Source organism: Onychomys torridus, chromosome 3 (genome assembly GCF_903995425.1).
Source record: "Onychomys torridus chromosome 3, mOncTor1.1, whole genome shotgun sequence".
NCBI classification, from domain to species: Eukaryota; Metazoa; Chordata; class Mammalia; order Rodentia; family Cricetidae; genus Onychomys; species Onychomys torridus.
This window is the reverse complement of record NC_050445.1, coordinates 105659810-105681823: the sequence shown is the minus strand read 5'-3', so window position 1 is coordinate 105681823 and position 22014 is coordinate 105659810. Positions and strand designations below refer to the sequence as shown.

Sequence of the window (22014 nt, the reverse complement as noted above, 5' to 3'; positions counted from 1 at the left end):
GGCTCCACCCCAGCACGGTAGAGAAGAAGAAAGCCTCCTACTGGTTGCCATGGAGGTGGGGGGCGGGGTGAGTGGGGGATTCTGGGCAGCCCAGTAGCTGTTGCCACACCACAATCAGCTATGTGACACTTGTGAGCCATTGTGAGCCTTCCATTCTGGGCCTCAGACAGGAAGGTGTTCCCAGGCCAGAGCCAGCTGCACCATAGGCACCTGAGATGGAACCTTCTGCCTTTACAGTGCCCACGTGTCTCATCCTCCCTCTGAGTGCCTACTGCGGAGGTCTGGCGGTCTGGCAGGGTCTGTGGGCAGGATATGGCAGGCATACACTAAGCCCCCCTGCAGCTGGCTTCCTGCGGGAGAAGAGCTGTATTCAGCTGCAATTACTGTGGGGGTGAGATCAATAGGGCAGCCCTTTAATGGAGAGTGGGCAGCTGAGCTTGGCCCCAGGAGGCAGCCAGCTCCGCAGGGAGGGGCTGTGTGCGCTCAAGGAAGAGCTGCAATCAGTGGCCGTTACCCGCCCCATTTCAGAGAGGGACAAACTGAGGATCTTACAGGAAACAGAGCTAGCTGCTAGGTTTTGTCTTGGCCCAAACACCTCTGTGCCACACACACAATGGGCCTACAGTGAACGATCTTCCTTGCTTCTCCAGCACCCCATGGCTGCATATTGTCCCCAGGGTGTGCAGAGGTCATGGGATTTCATCCTGCCGCCTGCTTGGAAAGGAAGCCGCTGGGTATAATCTTTTACACCTTAGTCAAAATGAATTTCCCTCCTTTAGTAAGTATTCACCCAAGAGTACTCCAGAGGAATCCATCAAACATATGATACCCAGATAAATAGAAGTGCTGGCCAGTACAGCAGTATCACAGAGAAGTATGTATGCGCTCACCTGCATACACACGTGATGGGTATGCACGTGCATGTGGAGGCAGAGGACAGCCTCACAGATTTCTCAAAGTAGGTGAGGCTTGCTGGCCAGTGAACTGCAGGGTCCACATGTCTCCACCTCCTGAGCTCTGGGAGTACAAGCCTTTGCCACCAAACTCTTTTTTGTTTGTTTGTTTCCAAGACAGGGTTTTTCCTCTGTGTCGCAGCTCTGGCTGGCTGTCCAGGAACTCGATTTGTAGACTAGGCTGGCCTCAAACTCACAGAGATCCACCTGCCTCCCAAGTGCTGGGATTAAAGGCGTATGCCACCACTGCTGGGCCAAACTCTTTTTTTTATTTTATTTTTTCCGTGGAGCTGAGGATCGAACCCAGGTCCTTGTGCTTGCTAGGCAAGCACTCTACCACTGAGCTAAATCCCCAACCCCCCAAACTCTTTTAATTATGGGTTCTGGGGATTGAACTCAGGCCCTCATGCTTGCCATCCTTGAACTTATTTTTGGAGTCTCAGCTTGAAGATTGACTAAAACCTTGCGGCCTGGGTTACCTGGAGAGGAAACTTGGGTGGAGATGGGGCCTGAGGTACCAGGGGAAGTCTTGGCAGACATTGGCTGCTGAGGGCAGGACCGGTGGAGAGGTTGGGGGGCAGAGGGAGGGGAAGTGGGGAGTGTCTCAAGAACTGTAGAGAAACCATGTGGCTGGCCTAAAGTGTGGGCAGTGGGCAGAATGGAGGCCAGGGGCCTGAGCAGGCGGCAGGATGAAATCCCATGACCTCTGCACACCCTGGGGACAATAGGGTGTCACAGGGATGGGAGTGTGCTGTGCCACCTAGATCTAGGAATGGGTTGGGGTTGTATGGGCCACCTCAGTGAATGGGGCCCTAAGGGAGAACTTCCAGTCACTGGGGTCCACTCCTCAATCACCAAGTTCAGCAAGGCCATGCTCAGTACCTCTGTGCGTCTCCCAGCCCTGCCCCTGGCCCAGGCAGGCAGCTTCCCTCTCCACACAGATCATTCTAGCCCCGATGCTCACTTCTCCTTTAAAAAGAAAAAAAAAAAAAGCTTTTTTTTTTTTTTTTTTAAGATTTTATTTTTAGGATAAGAGAAAAGAAAAAAAAAAAAAAAGGTTGGGGAAAGGCTTTTTCGAAAATTCCTTCGGCACAGAATTAATGGCTTGTGAACGTCAGGGCGGGCCGCAGGAGTCAGTTCCCAGCCTTTCCACTGCCTCCCCTCTCACTGTGGCCCACAAATCACCCCCAGCCCAGAGTCCACTCTGCCTTTCCCAGGACCCCCACCCTAGCTGGGCAGCCCAGTGGGGCTCAGCAGAGAACCCCAGAGCCACCCCTGGGATATCCCAGAGCTCATATCCCACAGCAGGGGTTTACAATTTTAATTTAAAAAACAACTTATTTAATGACGCAAGTTAAGTAATCTGTATTCACTGGAGAAAGTTACGTGAGCTGTGGGAGACATGGTCTCAGTGGGATGGAACGGCCATAGCATTGTTGTAGGACAGCTGGGGAGGGGCCCAGCCTGGGGACAGTTCAGCACCCATGTCCAAGGTTATCTCAGCTCACATACATCTAGGACAAAGGCGAGTGGGTTGGAGCCCAAAGCAGAGGTCAGAAGGAGCCAGTTAGAGTGTAGACTGATTTTGTTTACACAGTTTCACTTACTTCTGGTCAGCCAAGGTCCAAGAATATTTCATGGAAAATCCCAGAAATAAACAACTCATAATCTTGAAATCGCTTGCTGTTCTGAATACCATGATGAAGTCTTGCGCTCTCTATGCCTATCCTGCATCTGTGTCTGAGCTGCGACCAGCGTTTCCACCCTGCCTAAGCTACCCACCTGGTAGTTGCTCAGTACTCATGGTTACTGATCTCCTGTCTCCAAATGCCAGAGCTCTGTTGGCATGACCCTTACTTTTTCTTCAAGTACAAATCTATGGTGGTGGCTACTGGACACATCACAGAAAAGCCATGAGATGCCTACTCTAGGAGAAAGAGTGGAAATTCTTGGCGTAAAGCTGCCGAGGTCTGTGGTGCAGTAGAAGTGTGAGCCAGAGCCCACGCTACCACACTGCGTTGCCGTAGTGTGCTATTTGTTCCATTACCCTGCTCTTACTGATAAACTCTTGTGAGATACATGCGGGACTGAGCTGTGCATATTAGGCTTGGGCCTTTTGTTTTCTGACATTCCCAGAGGACCTGGGACATATTCCCATGGGAGCACCGCTATGCGCAACCTGGCTGACAGTAATGGGAAGGGAGAGAAGACAGCCCTGAGGCAGGACTGGCTTGGGAGGTCCAGACTCGGTTAGATGGCTGGAGACCCGAGGGTGCTGAAGAGTGGGGTCAGAGAAGCCCCGTTGAGGTGGGTGAGGCCACAAGCTTGTGAGTGGGTAGTTTCGGTGTGCTGGGCAAATGTTCTGCCACTGAGCTCCATCACAGCAGAGAACCTTTACCTCAGACTGTACCCATGAGGGATCATGTGTCTGGAGGTCAGAGGACAACTTTCAAGAGTCTGTTCTCGCCATCCACTTTGGGGCAGTGATGTTCTCGTTGCTGATGTGAAATCTGGAGGAGGCCCCTGTCTCTGCTTACCACCTGTCCGCAAAAGTTCTGGGTTACAGATGTGCACCACTGCATCTGGCTTTTTATAGGGCTTGCTTCCACAGACAAACTCCAGTCATGAGGCCTGTGTGGCAAGCGCTTGTTCCTGCTGAACCATCTCACTAGCCCCCATTCACCTTTTTTAAAATTTATTTATTTATTTATTTATTTTGGTTTTTTGAGACAGGGTTTCTCTGTGTAGCTTTGCGCCTTTCCTGGATCTCGCTCTGTAGACCAGGCTGGCCTCGAACTCACAGAGATCCGCCTGGCTCTGCCTCCCGAGTGCTGGGATTAAAGGCGTGCGCCGCTGCTGCTGCTGCTGCTGCTGCTGCTGCTGCCGCCGCCGCCGCCGCCGCCGCCTGGCTTATTTAAAATTTTTATACAATATATTTTGATCATATTCTTTCCCCTCCCCAACTCCTCCCAAGTCTTCCCATGTCTCTACTCATCCAGGTCTCTCCCCTACTAGCTTGGAACTCACTGAGCAAGCAGCCACAGCGACTGCCTCCTGGTTCCCAGGGAGCCCACCGATCTGCCTCTGCAGCATAGGGTTTGTGTGTGCGCAGTACGATGCCTGCCTTTTTGTTTCCTCTGGCTCTGGGCTCAAACTCGGGTCCTCATGCTTCTGTGGCAAATACTTTTCCAACTGAGCCGTAACCCAGCCCTCAAATCCTATTCTGTTATAGGATTAGCAGTAGTCATACCTGAGAGACCTGATGGTGTCTGCCCGCAGTGGCCCAGTACCAGCTGAAGACCTTGCCCTCTGCAAGCTCGGTCCACCATTGGTCTTGTCCCAATCCCTAAGGGAAGTATGTACACATGCCCATTTTATAGCTGAGTAAACCAAGGCTCAGAGAAGCAAAGTGACGTGTCACCCATAGCCTCCCTCCAGGACACCTTTGTCCATGAGGTTTAGGCCAGGTCCTCTCAGCCCCACCCCTTGTCTGAGATTGAGGCTTGTAGCCTCCCTACCCCGCAACATACACAGACAGAAACAGTCCCAAGAAACTAGGAGGTGAGAACAAATGCCAGAACTTTGAGAGAACACAGTGGAGATGGGAGGGATGCCTCTTGGGTGTCAGTAGGTGAACTGAGGCAACAGTGACCTTGGGTGACTTTCTTTGGGCTCTTCTGGCCTGTGCTATGGCTGGCCAGGAGGAATGATGTGGCCAGGTGTGTGCCTCTCACCCAGTTCCAATCTCCTGCGTCTTTTATTCTGAATTGGGATTTCGCTGTATTGCTCAGGGTAGTCTGAAATTCCCAGGGTCAGATGACCCCCTTGCCTCAGCTTCTTCCCCAGTGTCTGAAACTGCAAGTGTGTACCCCTGTACTGTAGCTCTAGTCTCTTAAAAGCCAAGCTGGCCATCCTGTCTCTCCTTCCTGCCTCGCTCACACCCAGGCCAATTCCCACACACCTTAAGTACCAGTCATCCCTAGGAGTAGCTGTGTTACCCGAGCTCAGCAGACCTGGGTAGGGTCTGGAGATCTGTTAAACCTGGCCTCAGCTTGTAGAGGGGGCTGGTGTTCAAGCAGGGGCTGAGAGCTGAGATCCAGCTGTGTGGGTAAGCAGGGAGCCAGAGAAGGTTCCAGAGCTGAGGTCTAACCTGCCTTGTCTCCGCAGCTGCAGCTGGAGCAGCTGGATTGTGGTGCGGCCCACCTGCAGCACCCACTGTCCATCCTGCAGCCACTGAGTGCATCGCCCGTGTTCCGTGCTCCGGGGCTCACAGCTGTGGCTGTGGCCAGCGCCAATAACTACACCGCCGTCTTCCTGGGCACTGCCACAGGGAGGCTCCTCAAGGTAAGCATGTACGATGGGAGCCCCCCAGGGGTGGGCTGCAGAAGGGCTGGTGTCCCTGTCCTCTTCAGCTTGTCCCCCCATGGCTCCACAGTGGCCTGTCATGGAGGGAAGACCTGGCCTGAGAGCTGTTGGCATCCTGTGTCCGCATCTCTCCTGGCTTGAGGCCTGTGGCCCAGGAGTGGCTTCTTAACCTTTGCAACACTCACGCTCTCTCTGGGCCTCAGTTTCCCTGCTGGCTGTGGTCATTGTGAGATTTGAGTGAGGGAGGCCACAGCCCTGCTGGCCACCACCTCACGGTTCCAGTTTCTGGATTAAGCATGCTGGTGACCACCCTGCAAGTTCCGGAGCTAAGGGAGGGCAAGGAGTTGCTTTTCTTATCCCAGGGCAGGGTGGAGATAGGGGACCACCCCTACCCGCTGCCTCTCCACCTTTCTCTGTGGGGAGAGTCAGCCTCCGGAGCCAGGCTCAGTCTAATTGACTCACAGCCCATAATCTGATTCCCTTTGGCAGCTGCCTGGGTGAGATGGGGGTGGGGCTTGAGCCCTACAAGCCTGGCATGGAACCACTAGTTGTGGCCAGTGAAGACCCAGGGCCCCAATACATGTCACTCCACTTCAGTCCCCTGCTGGGAGAAGGAGGTGGCTGTCAGGGCTCAGTGCTGTGGCCAGATGTGTGGCTCCTGCTTTTGACTGCTGTTCCGTGCTTTGTGACCTGAGGGCATAGTTTATCCCGTCTGGATTCAGACTCTCCATCCATTGAGGAGAAATGAGGCAGATCAGGACCGTGGTCAGAGCCCTCTCCACTTTCTGCCCACAAAGCTGCCGTCATTAGGCACCTGCTGTTTCCCCAGGGCCTCAAAGGGTACATCACAGACACCATGTCCTTTCGCTCTGCACCAAGCTAAGGATATAGTCATGAATCCTACCTACCACACAGAAGGGGGCCACTGAGGTCCTTCAAGAGAGGTGACTACCCCCAGAGTGACCACATAGCTGCATATGGGTCATTGCTTTTCATTTTTAATGTATTTATCTGTGCCATGCTTGGGGTGGAACCTAGGACCTCAGTGATGGAGATAAACTCAGGGAGGCCCCTGCCTGCCGCACAGCACAGTCTGGAAAGGCCACACACCAGTCTACACAGGGTGGTGTCTCTCCTGCTGACCCTTTCTCTGTTTGGAACTCTTATCTCAATCACCAGCCCCAGGGCTCAGTGAACATCGAGGAGGTAGATATGAATTAGTGTCTGTGTGTGTGTGTGTGGGGGGGTTGTGTGTGGTGTGAGAGAGATGCCCTAATAGCATCCCAAGAGGCCTCTGGGCAGCGGGGACATCTCAAAGGTCAAGCCTAAGCCTGGGGTGGGGATGTGGGGAGGGCACAGTGTGACCTGGTACAGCCCAGAATGAAAAGAAAGGATGGGGTACTCTTAGGAAGGCGTGTGGGTGGGGTGTATGTGTAACCGTGGTGGAAGCAAAGTGAAAAGGAGGTGACAATGTGGCTGTGTGGATTATCAAGGCATTGAATGCTGCAGCCAGTTTCTTCCTGCAGGGAATCTCTGCAGGTTTTAGAAACCCAGAGGAAAGTGAGTGAGTGGGAGGCCCCAGAGGTCCTGACCATCAGCCCTTAGATGAACAGCATAGAGCCCTGAGCACCCAGCACGCTGGGAATGAGAGGGGAACACAGACTGCCAGTCCTCAGAGTGGCCTGGGACCTTGCCCAGGACTCTGCTTGTCCATTCATTCTCATCCCCTCAGCCCTGTAGGACAGGTGGCCCTCCTCCATGACTCTTATTCCCTGGGTAAACTGAGGCTGGGGACGGGGGCAAACATATGGATTGTACATGAGTGCAACTCACTTCAGAAACCAGATTCAAGCAGCCTCCCAGAGAATGTTTTGGAAACTGCAGCCGACACATATACCTGGGGGAAGTGCTGGAGTCAAGCAGGAGTTCCTGGTGGGGTCGCTATGGAGTGTGTGAGGATAAGAGTGTGGTGCACAACCGTTCCACCTAAATGCCTGGCTTTCCCTTTAACCCTGGCCATCTGAGCAGGAAGGGAGAGGAGACCTCAACCCTGGGGTAGCCTGACCCTGTGGGTGGCAGTCCTGGCATTAGTAGGTAACGGCCTTTCCCCCCACAGATCAGCCTGAACGAGAGCATGCAGGTAGTAAGCAGGCGGGTGCTGACAGTGGCCTATGGGGAGCCTGTGCACCATGTCATGCAGTTTGACCCCGTGGATCCTGGTTTCCTGTATTTGATGACATCCCACCAGGTGAGGCAAGCTATAGCCAGACGGCTTTGGTGCAGGGCCTTTGCACAAGCTGACCCTCCAACTGGGGCCACCTCCCTCGCCTCCTCCACCTCTGCTCACTCATGTCTGGGACTCCATGCTTCAAGGAGGCCATGTCTCCCCAACATGCCCTCCACTAACAACTCCAGCCTTAGCTACCCCTAGCCTCACAAGGGAGGGTGGCTACCTTGCTCAGCTGGGACCCTTCTGCCTTCAGGTAGCCCGAGTGAAGGTTGCAGCATGCGAGGTGCATTCCACCTGCGGGGACTGTGTGGGCGCAGCAGACGCCTACTGTGGCTGGTGCACTCTGGAGACCCGGTGAGGACCCTGCAGTGATGGCAGGGCAGGGAGGGATGGGGCCGGTGGCCCTGACCTAGGACCTGACCCCACGGTGCCTGCAGGTGCACCCTCCAACAGGATTGTGCCAACTCCAGTCAGCCGCATTTCTGGACCAGTGCCAGTGAGGGCCCCGGCCGCTGCCCTGCCATGACGGTGCTGCCCTCTGAGATCGATGTGCGCCGGGACTACACGGTGAGTGGAGTCACACCAGCACAAAGCCTGGAGGCATGTAGAAAGAGCAGTGACAGCCAGGCTTTAGGAAGTTCAAGTTCACAGCAAGGCCTAGGCACCACCTCCACGGCTGGACCACCTCTTCAAGGCCCTGTCATGGATTCTTGGTGGACCTAGTCACAGCTAGGACCATGCATCCTGGGTGACAGAGCAGCACACAGGGCTGCTGCTGGTATTTCAATTGCAGTTTCTGAATATGCTGAGTGGGGACACCTAGATGGGGAGTCAGGTCCCTCTGTCCCCTTCCTGGGTTTGCTAGCAGCCATCACCTGTCCCTCCTATGGCAGAGAGGGTGGTAGTGGCTAGGGCCAGGAAAGCCATGCCTGCAGCATGGTGGGTGGTCCAGCAGCCTGAGTCTCTCCCAGCTCCATCCTTACTGACTCCTCTGAGGATAGGGCCCTCCTATGTAATGGGGGGGGGGTTGGGTGGTCCAGCCAGTCTACTCCACCAGATTACATGATCAGCCCTGACCTTATCCCTGGGCAGCCTGGGGTAGACATACTCATTCATCCCCTGGTCCATTCACATAGTATTGATCACGTATTGTGTGCCATGCATGTTCATACTCTGGAGACAGAGCCCTGGCCCAGGAGGAGCTGATGTGCTCTTAGAAGGAGAGAATAGGCAGGTAAAATACAGAGATGGTGCTGTATGCAGAGTAGAGTTGGGTGAGGTGCAAGGGTAGGCAGGATAACAATACAGAGCCAGCCTTGGGCTGGGAGAGCGTGTGGAGTGAGTATGAGGAAGAATAGCCTGATGGGAAACTACAATCCAGAGGCCCTGTGTAGGAGGAATATTCTGTCCCACCAGCCAACTCCCAAATAACCATACAGAGACTTTTTAAATTATAAATGCCAGTAGCTTAGGCTTGTTACTAACTACCTCTTACAGCTTAAATTAACCCGTATTCCTTATCTACACTCTACCTTTTTCAGCACAGCATGTTCATCTTGCTTCCCTCGCCTTCTGGTGACTCCGCCCTTCTTCCCAGAGTTCTCTCAATCTGTCTCTCCCATCTATAGCTCTTCCTGCCTGACTATTAACCATTTAGTTCTTTATTAAACCAATAAGAGCAACACATCTTCACAGTGTACAAAAAAGATGGTTCCACAACAGCCCTGAGGTGGGAGTGAAGTCCACGTATCAGGGGGTGGGAAGTTGGGTCATAGCAACCATGTACTGCAGAGGCCTTCTGGTTTTGAGACTGTAGGCCAGTCTGGCCTTGAACTTGTGATGATCCTCCTGCCTCAGATTCCCAAGTGCTGTGATTACAGGCTATGTCTCAGCACCTGGTTTACAGAACCTTTGTTACCTCTGAGATGAGTAGCCTCAAAAGGGAAAACTGAAGCCCAAGGGTTACTTCCCTTAGAGTGCCTCAGATTCCCTTCATGGGAACCCCTTTTCTGCGCCATCAGACAGATGCTCTTGAGATGGGATCTGTAAGGGGCGTGGCCTGGGCCTCACCTGAGGGCATCTCTCCTGCAGGGGATGATCTTGCAGATCTCAGGCAGCCTGCCCAGCCTCAGCGGTATGGAGATGGCTTGTGACTATGGGGATGATGTTCGGACGGTGGCCCGGGTACCCGGCCCTGCCTATGACCATCAGATTGCCTACTGCAACCTCCTGCCCAGGGCCCAGTTTCCATCTTTTCCTGCTGGCCAGGGTGAGTGCCTGGCTGCGATGCCAGCCCAAGGGTGGGACCCTGACATCCCAGCTTCAGCAGTAGATGAAGACCTTTTGTGTCCCTGATCTCTTTCCAGACCACGTGACAGTTGAGATGTCTGTAAGGGTCAAAGGACGCAACATTGTCTCAGCCAATTTCACCATCTATGACTGCAGCCGAATTGGACAAGTCTACCCACATACAGCGTGAGTGGGCAGTGGGAGGAGGCCCCAGCTTGGAGAACAGCTGTACACTCTGGTACACCCAACAGACAGGGCTCCGAGTCCTTCCCTTGCCTATAGCAGGCTCTGACTCAGGCCCCTGTAAGCCAACACTAGACTCCTAGAGGCAGAGGGAACTGAAGATTCCACCTGTGACTTCCTTGCATACCTTTCACAGTGGGGAGCTCATTACCTTACAAGGTGGCCCATCTGCCTCCTTCCCCCAAGATACTGGGATCAGACTTCTGGGGCCCAGCTGAGGGTGGGAGCAGGAATCTGAGAAGTTCCCTTGTCTTCCAGCTGCACCAGCTGCCTGTCGACGCAGTGGCCTTGCTTCTGGTGTACCCAGCAACACTCTTGTGTCTCTAACCAGTCTCAGTGTGAGGGCTCGCCAGACCCTACGGTAAGTCTTGTCTCGGGTACCCCCACCCCTCAGCATTAGTACCTGCTTCTCTTGTTTGTAAAGTTTCCATGCTGAGGGTTTCCCTTTGTCCTGGCACAGTCTTTGGCACTAATGGTGGTGCCGGGTCTCATCACAGCGTGTTTAACTGATCCCCTGTGGCTGGACAAGGGGTCTCATCACAGCGTGTTTAACTGTAGCTGGACAAGCTGGTTGCTTTTTTTTTCCACTCCCCTCTTTGAATCTCACTGGATTACTCCCAGAAGACCAGTTCTTAGAGACAACACTTCAGGGTTACAGTGTGGCCTCCTGGAAAGCCTGGGCCAGGCTGTAGCTCACAGCTGCTGCTAAGGGTGGAACATTGTTATCCCGTGTTTTCAGCAGCCCTTTGCCCCTGTGGCCTTGAGAGGAGGCATCTTGTTCAAAACCATCTACCTGGAAGGCAGAAGACTTGGGCCTTGAACCCAAATCCTTCTCTCCTTTCTTTGAACCCCAGAATTGGGTGCTGAGACCCTACCTCAGTTCCTATGGTGTTTCACCTTTGCCCTGGAAGACTTCTCCCTCTTTCAGGGATGACACACGAAATTCCCTAGACCTTGGCAGGTGAATAGTGGTGTTCTGAGCTCAGCCATGCTTCTGCTTGCATTAGGTCAGGGCTGTGCACCCTGAGGGGCTCATATGGCCCCTGGTGCTCTACCAGATCAAGTCACCAGACTGCTGGTCACGTGTCTCAGAGGCAGCCGAGCTTCAGGCACTGGGATTAGAGAATGCCATCAAGCCCTGTCTGCCACCACAGGGGGACAGCCTTCAGCAGCAAGCAGCAGGCACATCTGGCTCACAGAGTACCCACAGAACAGGGCCCTCACAGACAGGCCCAGGAGTGACCTATGACCTTACTGGAGGAAGCACTGGGTGTCGGGATATGGTCCAGGTCCAACATCCCCGTGGCTCTGGGGTTAGGGGCATCTGGGATATGGCACTTCCTCGCCCACAACCCTGAGCTGCATACACAGCAGGGAGTTGGTGTCGATTGGAGACCAGAAGTGTGCATTGTATCTGCCTTCGACATGCCAACCTGAAGGTCCAGGGACCTCTTTACAGTCCTTCAGCACTTACTGAGTGCTTGTTGTATACCCGAGTCTGTGCTAAGCACTTGGGAAGAACCTAGTCAGATGTCTTTCCCATCTCAGGCCAGAAGCCTTAGCTCTCACTTGTGCTGTGTGATCCCAGGCCAGCTATTGACCCTTTCTGTTCCTCTCTCCCTCTATAATGCGAGGCCCACCTCAGGGCTGGAATAGTGATCTGGAACTACTTTAGGAGGGCAACAACCCTATAGTTGGCACATAGACGATTTTAGAAGCTGGTGGCTACTGTGTATGGGTGACCAGGAGAGACTTCTCTTAAGAGGACTTTTGTGTGGGGTCTTGACATCTGCATAGGAGCTCACCAGCTGGGAGGTGTGTAGGACACTGGCAGTCAGCCTGCTCTCTCCAGGTCTGCAGCTCTCCCTCAGGGCAGGAGTGGCCTGGCCCTGGAGGGGCTGTCGTAGAGTATTACCATAATCTGGCAGGAGAAGAGACAGCTTCAGCAAGGCCTGTGCAAGGTTCTGAACCAGTGCTCGACTTGGCATTTAATTAAGTGCCAGTTAGCTGTGGAGGCGCCAGGCCTCCTGGGCAGACGGCGGGCAGAGGGTCTGCATGTCCTCCCGGGACCCCTGGCTCCTGGAAGGGAGGCACTGAAGGTTATGCTTGCAGTCATGTGTGTGTGTGTGGTCCCCGCAGCCCCCATAGGGAGGCTGCCAGGACTGGCTCCAGGGATGAGAAGAGGCAGCAAGGTGCCAGGTGTTCCAGGCTGATGTTGCCTCTCCGAGGGCGGTGCTCCCAGGGCAGTGTGACATCAAGCTTTGGAAGCAGAATTGGGAAGTGGTAGCTGGATCAGAGTCTGGCATCTTCCAAACCACAGGGTGGCACAGTGCTGGAGCCAGTGACTGGGTGGTTGGATGGGAATTAACAGCCATCAGGGTCAGGGGGTCCATCACTGCTGGCTGGGTTGGGATGCCAGGACTTTTTCTCTTGAGCTTGGAGACACTGTAGGAGCTCTGGAACTCCTGCAGCTCCACTTTTTCCAGTGGCACATTTGGGATCCTGGCCGCCTAGCTCTGTTCCCCGGCAGTTCCAGCCAGGCAAGGAGAGGCTTAATACCAACCTTCGTGAACTAGAGTAGGTTCTACGCACACCTACCTGATGGTAGTTTCTGACCCCTCCCCCTTCCGCTTCTCCTGCCCACTCTCCCTGCTCTAGGTGCAACCAGCCACAGCTTCTGAAGCTTGCAAGTTGGGTCAGCAAACAGGAAAAGCCATCTGATGGCCTGGGTGGAAAGAGGGAGGGGAGGTCTATGTCCTCTTAAAGGACAATCCTAGACTGGCTTCTGGTCCTTAGACTTCATCAGCTAACGCTAGTGAATAGTCAGAAGGTTGTTCACTACTGGACCCAGGAGTGAACAGTGGCATCAGGGGCCTCCTAACCCTCGGGGGGGGGGGGATGCCACACTCAGACAGGCTCTTCCTCTACATTCTTGGTGCCAGGTGCCCTCAGCAGCTGAGGCTGGTTGGGGACCCCTCCTGCCCAGTCCAGGGAACTGGACAATGTCCTTGTCAGTTCCACAGGAGTTGTGGTGTTGAAACTGTCCAGTTACAGGACCCAGATCTGCTGCCTGGATGGTTCTCTTAGGCCAGGGTGGGCTTAAGGATCCAGGTCAGTCTCCCCATCACGAGCCTGTTGAGGTCTGGTCCAGGCCAGACCAGACTGGAGGCAGATGGTAGGGCTGAGAGGTCACAGGTAGATGCGGGAGAATGCCCACGGAGTGTGGGGTGATAGAAGGAGGTCCAGACTCAGCCCAGCCATACACCTACCTCATAAAGTGGCTCTACACATTTTGGTGGTCCAGATTACAGGCCATCAAGGGAACAGATAACTCTTAGGTGGCCCCATGTGTTCACTGAAAGGCCTTCAGAGTCCTGCTTGGGGCGAGCTGCTTTCCTCCCCTGTGATGCAATTTCTTTGTCTTTAAAATGGGCTAGAAGGGTCCTCGTACATGTGAGGTCACTCAAGCATAGTGTCCTGCTGCCATTGTTCTTGCTTTTTTGCTGGTACCTTGGCAGCCTCTCAGGGTCTGGCTCGGCTGGGGTTCTCCCAAGGGGAATATCCCCTGTGTGATTAGGAACTAATAGTGATGTGAAGTGTCCCGTGGCTGCCTACCCGTATGCAGTCTCAGCACCGAGGAGGCTGAAGCAGGAAAAGGCAAATTTGAGGCCAGCTTGGGTCATGTGGCAAGCACATGGCAGGTAGAAGCTGGAGTTGCTGATGGGAGTGGTGGCACACGCCTGTGACCCTAGTCACAGTGGCCAGCCTGTCTGAACACCAGAGAGAGACCCTGTGTCAAAAGAGAGACAGGGTCCGGGGAGAGGAGGAGGAGAAAGAACAGAGGAAAAACAGTGCCCCAGGAGAAGAGGGCCTTGTCCCAGAGGGTGATGTCAGGTGCACACAGTCTCTCCTAGCCTAGTCCTAACCCTAACCCTTGCCCTGCCAGATATGACCAGGAGGTCCCTGGCTAGAGGGTCATGGTGGCCCCAGGGTGCATGACTGCCCCTGGGCCCTGTAACTTCTGGCCCCAGCAGGTCAGATGTTGAGATGTGAATACTTAGGACCTTGAAGCTCCTGTACAGATAGGGTCCCCAACATCCTGTTGAGAGGGATGTAGCCACAGCCCTTGTTTTCTCTGCCCCTCCTCTGCCCTCGTTTCTTCTGTATAAGTGGGGTCTGGTCCCTGAAAGCCACAGGGGCAATTTCTGGCTCAGGTCTGGCCCAGTGTTATGCCCTGGGAAGTTGAGTCCCAAAAGACCCCAGCCACCAAGAGTTCACCACCACCCCAACTACCCAGGCACTCCGGGTCAGAGGAGCACATCAAGGAGGCAGACCCCACCTAGATAGAACATTTTGCCTCTGCTCCCTCTGTTTTCTCATCTGGAAAGTGGGGCTGCAGGCTGCTGGACTTTGGGGAAGCAGAACTGTGTGTTGGGTGTGGGGGCTCTGTAACATCCTATTTGACCCCCTCCTGTGTTTGGTCTGCAGAATGCTCAGGACTGCCCCCAGATCCTGCCTTCGCCCCTGGCGCCCATGCCCACGGGTGGCTCCCAGGACATCCTGGTGCCTCTGACTAGCGCCACTTTCTTCCACGTAAGTAGAGGCTGAGCAAGGTCTGTCCCGGCGCCCAGAATGGTGACCTTGCTTTTCTCTCTGAGCTCTACTCCAGTGGTATAAAACTTGGAGCAGGGAGACCAGACTGATGGGGGACAGCAGGCAGCCAGCAGCTGCCAAGGGAACCCTGGCCCACACCCCAGTACTCCTGGCCTGGAGGCTCCCTGGTATAGTGGCCCAGCCCTCTGCCTGGCACCACGCAGTCCATGGGTAGATGAGGTCCATGTGGGCTCTGCCTGCCCTGCCCAGACTGAGCAAGACCCTGGGTCCTCTAAGCTCCATGAAACATACTGGCCCAGTTCAAGGCTCCCATGTCTTTCCTGGAAGAGACCATGCCTCTGATTCCTATGGTCTAGAGGGGACGCTGAGGGAGGAAGTGGTGTTTGGGAAGGGGATGTGCCCATCCCTGCCCCCGCCCCCCAGGAGGAATGTGGCAGAGGGGGGTTGATGAGTTTTGGAAGGATGCCAGCCTCCCTAATTCCTGGGACATGCCATCTGTCTCTGCCACGCGGGAGTTGAGGCCCGTGACAGTTGTCACACGTGGGGGCCACGTGCCAGGCATCTGGGATATGTCAGGGAGCCTCTTATAGGGTAAGAGCTCTTGAGGGCCAGGGTGGAGCTGCCCTCCACTCAAAGGCCTACCCTGCCAGGGCCTGGTGGGTCACAGGAGCAGGGCTGGGAGGCTGTAGCCCCAACTTGGCCCTGGCTGATTCTCTCCAGCTGTGTGGCTCTTGGCTCATTCTCGGCTTTTACCAGCCACAGGAATCCCTACCCCCTGCCCCTTGCCCACCAGCCCCTGACCATGCTTCTAGATCGCCTTGGGGGCGTGGGGCTGGGCAGCCCTGCGACACCTGCTCGGCCATGTCCTTGGGAGGGGACCCACCTCTGGCTCTGCGCGCTGGGAACAGAACCAGCATTTGGCCGTCAGCAGCCTTTTCCCTTTGTTAGCTTCCGGCTAGGACCCCAGGAAGAAGAGGGCGTCCTGCTTTTTTCTGAGGGTGTCACATCTGCCAATGGCAGGGACGTAAACAGGAAGTCCTGGCACATGGCTGCTGGGGGCTTGGTCTGTTGTCAATCAGCAAATATTTATTGATATTACTCCTGAGGGAGCAAGATGAGTCGGAAGAACTGGGCCTGGCTTAATGTGTTAACATTTATTGAGCACTTCCTGCATACCACCCATAACAAAGCACACATTCCACACCTGTATACGTAAGCTATAAAACACAGGGTCTGTACTTTGTCCAGCAGACCTATTCACTTAATACAGTTAAGAAAGCCAAGGCTCAGAGAAGCAACGTAACCTGCCTGAGGCACATAACGAACAAGTAAAGGCGCCATCTATAGCTAGGCCTATGGGAGGGTGAACCCGAGCTTTCCACCAACTTCTGCTGGTCTTAAAGGTGTCTAGAGGACCCTCCCAGTTGGTGAGGAGACATGTGGAAACAGGACACTTGCAGAGCAGGGCAGGCTTTGGGAGTAGAACAGGTCCCTCAGGGTGCACCTCCTTACTGTTGAGGGCAGGATTCAGTACGGGGTGTCGTGATCCAAGGGAGCCTCGGGGAAACGGGCTCTGCAGCTGGAATTTGGACACTTGTGATTCTCATTGATGGTAAAAAGAATACCAGCCCATGCCAAGAAGCCCTGGCACATGTTACATGGAGGTTGACTGGGTGTCTATGGTTTAGCTTTGCAGGGCAGAGACCAGGGACTCAGTCCAAGGGGCAAGCCAGGTCTCCTGGAGCTGGGGCATCAGGAACTGGTTTGGGCCACTGGGGGTGACAGGGAGGCTGTCAGGTCAGAGGTCAGAGTCCTCAGTGTCTGCAGTCCCTGACATGATGGCCAGTAAGGAGATTCTGGGGCAGAAGCTTGGTGGAGTCCCTAGCACACCTGTCAGGATGGCAGCTGCCATGTACTAATAGAGGTCTGAGGGATGGGTGCTGGTAAAGCCTCTGCCCTGTGTCTGCAGGGTACCTCCCTGGAGTGCAGTTTTGGGCCGGAAGAGAGCTTCGAGGCCATGTGGGTGAATGACTCCCTGGTACGCTGCAACCAAGTGGTGGTAAGTGGCATGACCCCAGGAGGGCACAGAGGAGACCCACTTGGCCTCCTTCCCTCCTCACCCTATGTGCTTCTGCTGTCCGGTCCCCGCTTCCCCTGCCCTCATCCATCTTGGTGACACCCTTGCCCCCACGGGAGACCCAGACCCCACCCTTGCCTTTCACACCTCCTCATTCTGCAGCTGCACACAACCCAGAAGAGCCAGGTGTTTCCACTCAGCCTGAAGCTGAAGGGGCCGCCAGACAGATTCCTAGACAGCCCTAACCCCATGACAGGTGAATGTCTAACCTATCCCACATTGCCACTGGGAGGGGCCCAGCCTTGGGGGCTCCCCCAGCAGCCACAAACATCGTACCCCATAAGTGCCCAAACACTCACTGAGACACTTGGGCCAGCCCCTCTGCTGTGGCCAGCCTTATACCAAAAGCCGTGTACCTCCAGGACCTTACTTCCCCTCTGACCCTCTGAGCCCTGTTGTCCCTGTGTCAAGAGAGGCCACAGCCTTTACTGCAAGACAGACCAGGACTCTGAGCCAATCCCTCTTAAGTCTTGACTGTAAAATGGGGGCGTCAGTAGTTCCTCTGCACAGGGTCTCCAGGAGGGGGAGTGTTGATGAGGCTGGGCGCTGGACCCAGGGCTGCACAGTTAGGAACTGGCCAAGAACTTTTAAGGGCGCCGACCCCAGAGTTGCCTCACTTCAGGCTTACCGTGCTGCCCTGTGTCCACAGTTGAGGTCTACAATTGTGCTATGGGCAGCCCTGACTGTTCCCAGTGCCTGGGCCGTGAGGACCTGGGTCACCTCTGTGTTTGGAATGATGGCTGTCGCCTGAGAGGGCCCCTGCAGCCACTCCCTGGCACCTGCCCAGCCCCTGAGATCCGATCGGTAAGCGCATGCCATGCCGGGCATTACCGACACACAGGCACACAGTGCTATGAGATTGGCTCGTAAGTCACTTCCTGTGGCTACTGTCTTAACGGGGACAGTCACTGGGAGGTGGGAGGTGGGGGCTTTGACCCATTGATTTTCAAAGCACCCCAGGAAATCTCCATCCTGGTGACAGCTGAGGCTTACAGGAACTCATCAGCCTGATTTAATTAAAAAAAAAAAAAAATCTCAGGGAAGGATTCCGATTGGCTTAGCCTGGGCCAAGTATGCACCCCTAGGCCAATAAACTTCTGGATTAGATGCTGAATTCTGTAGTCAGGCATGCCCACCAAGAGCCACATGGCATCTTCAGGCTCCCATGAGACCCATGCAGCCCAGCCACCAGTTAGCCCAGCCCTTTGAACCCTCTGAGGCTCCATGTCGTCTGCTAAGTCTGTGTGGCTCCTGCCTCTTGTGGGCCCGTGTGACAATCAGAGGGACACCCAGACCTCAGACCCTCACTCGCCCTGGTTCCCTGGCAGATTGAGCCTCTGAGTGGCCCCTTGGACGGCGGGACCTTGTTGACCATCCGCGGCAGGAACCTGGGCCGCCGGCTCAGTGATGTGGCACACGGTGTGTGGATTGGCAGTGTAGCCTGTGAACCCCTGGCTGACAGATACACAGTTTCAGAGGAGTGAGTGTCAGGCGCTGCCAACCCAATCCTCACCCCGCTCCCCATGATGGCACACGGCTGGGCTTCCCTCTGTCTCTGCCTGGCGCGTTCCTCTATCCTGCCAGTGCTCTGCTGCCTCTTCCGGGAAGCCCTCAGGGCTCTCCCTGCCACATCAATCACTTGATATTAGTAAAATTTGGGGGGCTTTGATGGGGTATAAAGATCAGGGTGCAGCAGCTGGGCCCCAAGGCCTCTGGGGAATTCTGCAAGTGGGAAATTAGCAGGATTTCCTGTTGAAAGGCACTGAGCCATCTTGCAGATAATGGCATCAGGTGGCTAACCTAGGCTAGCTTGGGCCAACTGCCTGGTGATCAGAGATCATCTGATCTTACCCCTTGTCTCAGAGACACAGTCTGGGGAAACCGCGGAGTGTCGTGTCCCCCTTGGCCATCCCTGCAGTGACCATCTGCCCATGGAGAACATTGTTGGTTGGGCATTCTTGGTGTATGAGTGGGAGGCAGGAGCCATGGGCAGACACAGGTACTGGCTCACCTTCCGTCCACATACCTGCCTGTCCTCAGGATTGTGTGTGCCACGGGGCCCGCACCAGGGGCCTTCTCAGACGTGGTAACCGTGAACGCCTCCAAGGAGGGCAGGTCGAGGGAGCACTTCTCCTATGTGGTAAGTACACCACCACCACCCACCATCCATCTCGCTCCCCATAAGCCTGCAGCCAAAGCCTAACCCCCTTGCTTTCTCTCCAGCTGCCCGTGGTCCACTCCCTGGAGCCTGCCCTGGGTCCAAAGGCAGGGGGCACCAGGATCACTATTCACGGCAGTGACCTCCACGTGGGCTCGATGCTCCAGGTCCTGGTGAATGACACGGACCTTTGCACGGACCTTATGTAAGCCATGCCCACAGCCTGGGTGACCCCGTCCATAGGTCTCATCCGGGTATGCCTTGTTCTGTCCCTTCCTGGCTTGGGGTGGATGTGAGAAGGAAGGAGGAGGGAGATGTCTGAGTTGGGCACAACCCAGGCCAGCATGGGACAGTGGGAAGAAGAGACTGGGCAGAAGTGGCAGAGGACAAGGCCGGAGCACCTGCAGTGGGTGAGCAGCTGGACAGGGCCACACTCATGGCGTCTGCTCATCACTCCCCATAGGCGCACGGCCACCAGCATCACCTGCACTGTGCCTAGGGGTACCCTGCCCGCTCTAGTGCCTGTGTGCGTGCGCTTTGAGAGCCGGGGCTGTGTGCCTGGAAACCTCACCTTCTGGTACATGCAGAACCCAGTCATCACAGCCATCCGCCCAGGCCGCAGCCCTGTCAGGTGAGGTCCAGATCCACCCCTGCCCACCCTGTCTCACTGTCCAGGCTGCGGGGAGCCTGACAAATCTTACTGTCCCCTCAGCGGTGGCAGGACCATCACTGTGGCTGGCGAACGTTTCCACATGGTACAGAACGTATCAATGGCGGTACACCACATTGGCCGGGAGCCCACGGTGAGGGGACAGGGTAGATGGGGGTGAGGGGGTGAGGGGTGAGGTGCAGCCAAGGTCCTGAAGTTCCCGCTTATGTCTGCTCCACTTGGTCTCTCCATCTCCCTCCTCTTTACCCTCATCCTCCAAATTTCCATTCTCCTGGCTTCACCCTACCCAGTTCTGCAAGGTTCTCAACTCCACGCTCATCACCTGCCCATCTCCTGGAGCCCTGAGCAATGCTTCGGCACCTGTAGACTTCTTCATCGATGGCCGGGCATATACAGATGAAGCAGCTGAGGAGCTGCTGGACCCTGTGGAGGCACAGCGAGGCAGCCGGTTCCGTCTGGACTACCTCCCCAACCCACAGTTCTCCACAGCCAAGAGGGAGAAGTGGATCAAACACCACCCAGGGGAGCCGCTCACCCTAGTCATCCACGTGAGCACCTGGCTGGGAGGACCGGTGATGGGAGGAGGGGGCAGCTGACCTGGGAACCCCACCCCCATCCCAGCATCCAATCTGCACCCACAGAAGGAGCAAGACAGCCTAGGGCTCGAGAGCCATGAGTACCACATCAAGATTGGCCAGGTGTCCTGCGACATCCAGATCGTCTCAGACAGAGTCATCCACTGCTCAGTCAATGAGTCTCTGGGCACAGCTGAGGGACAGTTGCCCATCACGGTAAGTGGGCGGGGCTCTGGAGGTGGGCAGGCCCGGCTTCCCAGTACAGAAGTCGCTGAGTGTTTTCATACTCAGAAACTTAGGCCAGCAAAGCAGAGCTTTATACCCTGACTTGACAAATGGGGAAACTGAGACCCAAGTCATTAGTTAGCACCAGAAGCTATTCAAAAGTGGCTCCTTCCTGTTTGGGTGTCCCGCCCAGAGTGTGGCCTGCCAGTCATTATGTAGAACCCTGAAGTAGAGCAAAGACAGCCCAGGGCAGGGTGCATCTGCTTACCTCCTGCTGGATCACCCCTTACCTGTTCCCAGGACAGCAGCCAGACCCCATGGGCTTCCCTGTGACACACTCCCCACCCACCCCCCCACCCACCCCCCGGCTAGGCGGTCATCACCACAGCTCTGTACTGAGTTGGCCTCTCTGCCAAACTCTGAATCATAGTCTGTCAGGCACAGTTTGATCAGGAGGTCACTGGCTAGCTGTGAGGCTTAGTTAGAGCGATCAGGTCACTTGCCTGTGGGCACACAGCTAGTGAGAAGAGCTGAGGCATAGCTCTAGCAAAGCCTGATGTGCCACCCCCACCCCACTGTGTACAGATCCAGGTGGGGAACTTCAACCAGACCATTGCCACCCTGCAGCTGGGGGGCAGCGAGACAGCCATCGTGGTGTCCATTGTCATTTGCAGTGTCCTGTTGCTGCTGTCTGTGGTTGGTAAGTAGCGTGCACTTGAGAGAGTCAGGAGGGCATGTGTGAAGCCCTCTGAGAGTGGCGGTGGGTGAGGTGTGGGCACAGTTAGGCACCCTGAGGTGGGGACAGGTAGAAGGTGGCAGATATTGGTCAGATCTCCTGTGCTCGGGCCATTGGCTTTGGATGCAAGGCAGAGGAATTTGAGGGCCGCTGGAGAGATGTTCAGGAGAACTGATCCTGTGTGTTTAAGCAGCGTGGCAGAGAGAGCAAAGCCCCCCCCCCCCTTGCACTGCTGGGAGGGGGGCGAGGGTACAGTTCCTTTGGGAAAGGGCCTCAGTTTCCAAAAGTTGTTAGGCAGAGATGGCCCAGTAAATTCACACTGGATACCTACCCATGTCCACATAAAATCTTGTATGTGGATGTTTGTAGCAATATTACTTATAATAATCAAGAGGTCACAACCACCCAATATCCATCAAATGATAAATGGGTAATTAAAATGTGGTATATCCATACAATGGAATTTTCAGCCATAAAAAGGAATGAAGTCCCAATATATTCCACAACATAGATGGGCCTTGACAACATGGAAAATTAAAAAGATAAACAAAAGGCTATATATTGCCCAACTGTTTTTTATTGGAAGTATCTAGAATAGGCAAATTCATAGAGACAGAATGATTAGTGGTTTTCTGGGAGAGGGAGGAAATGGGGAGCAACTCCTTACTGGGTAAGGGTCTCCCTTGAACAGTAAGATTGTTCTAAAACTGGATAACACTGATGGCCACATGGTATATAAACTCAGACACTCTGGCCTGGGTTATAGCGTCTGTGTGTGCATTTGGAGGCCAGAGGTGTGGCACATCAGTGGCTGTCATC

At 54.9% G+C, this 22014-nt stretch overlaps 1 protein-coding gene across 2 annotated transcripts in view; it reads left to right on the top strand.

The window, feature by feature from the left end:
• The window catches only part of Plxnd1 (plexin D1), a 41825-nt gene that overhangs the window by 9668 nt on the left and 10143 nt on the right, over window positions 1-22014 (top strand). For both annotated transcript variants that reach the window (XM_036181334.1, XM_036181335.1), the window contains exons 2-20: window positions 5121-5297; window positions 7435-7566; window positions 7802-7902; window positions 7986-8115; window positions 9640-9817; window positions 9915-10023; window positions 10339-10441; window positions 14569-14673; window positions 16664-16753; window positions 16934-17027; window positions 17481-17635; window positions 18160-18311; window positions 18872-18971; window positions 19055-19194; window positions 19453-19620; window positions 19702-19792; window positions 19950-20207; window positions 20301-20450; window positions 21045-21159. In XM_036181334.1, the coding sequence (XP_036037227.1) occupies window positions 5121-5297; window positions 7435-7566; window positions 7802-7902; window positions 7986-8115; window positions 9640-9817; window positions 9915-10023; window positions 10339-10441; window positions 14569-14673; window positions 16664-16753; window positions 16934-17027; window positions 17481-17635; window positions 18160-18311; window positions 18872-18971; window positions 19055-19194; window positions 19453-19620; window positions 19702-19792; window positions 19950-20207; window positions 20301-20450; window positions 21045-21159 (2548 nt within the window). The remainder of the gene's footprint in view (window positions 1-5120; window positions 5298-7434; window positions 7567-7801; window positions 7903-7985; window positions 8116-9639; window positions 9818-9914; window positions 10024-10338; window positions 10442-14568; window positions 14674-16663; window positions 16754-16933; window positions 17028-17480; window positions 17636-18159; window positions 18312-18871; window positions 18972-19054; window positions 19195-19452; window positions 19621-19701; window positions 19793-19949; window positions 20208-20300; window positions 20451-21044; window positions 21160-22014) is intronic.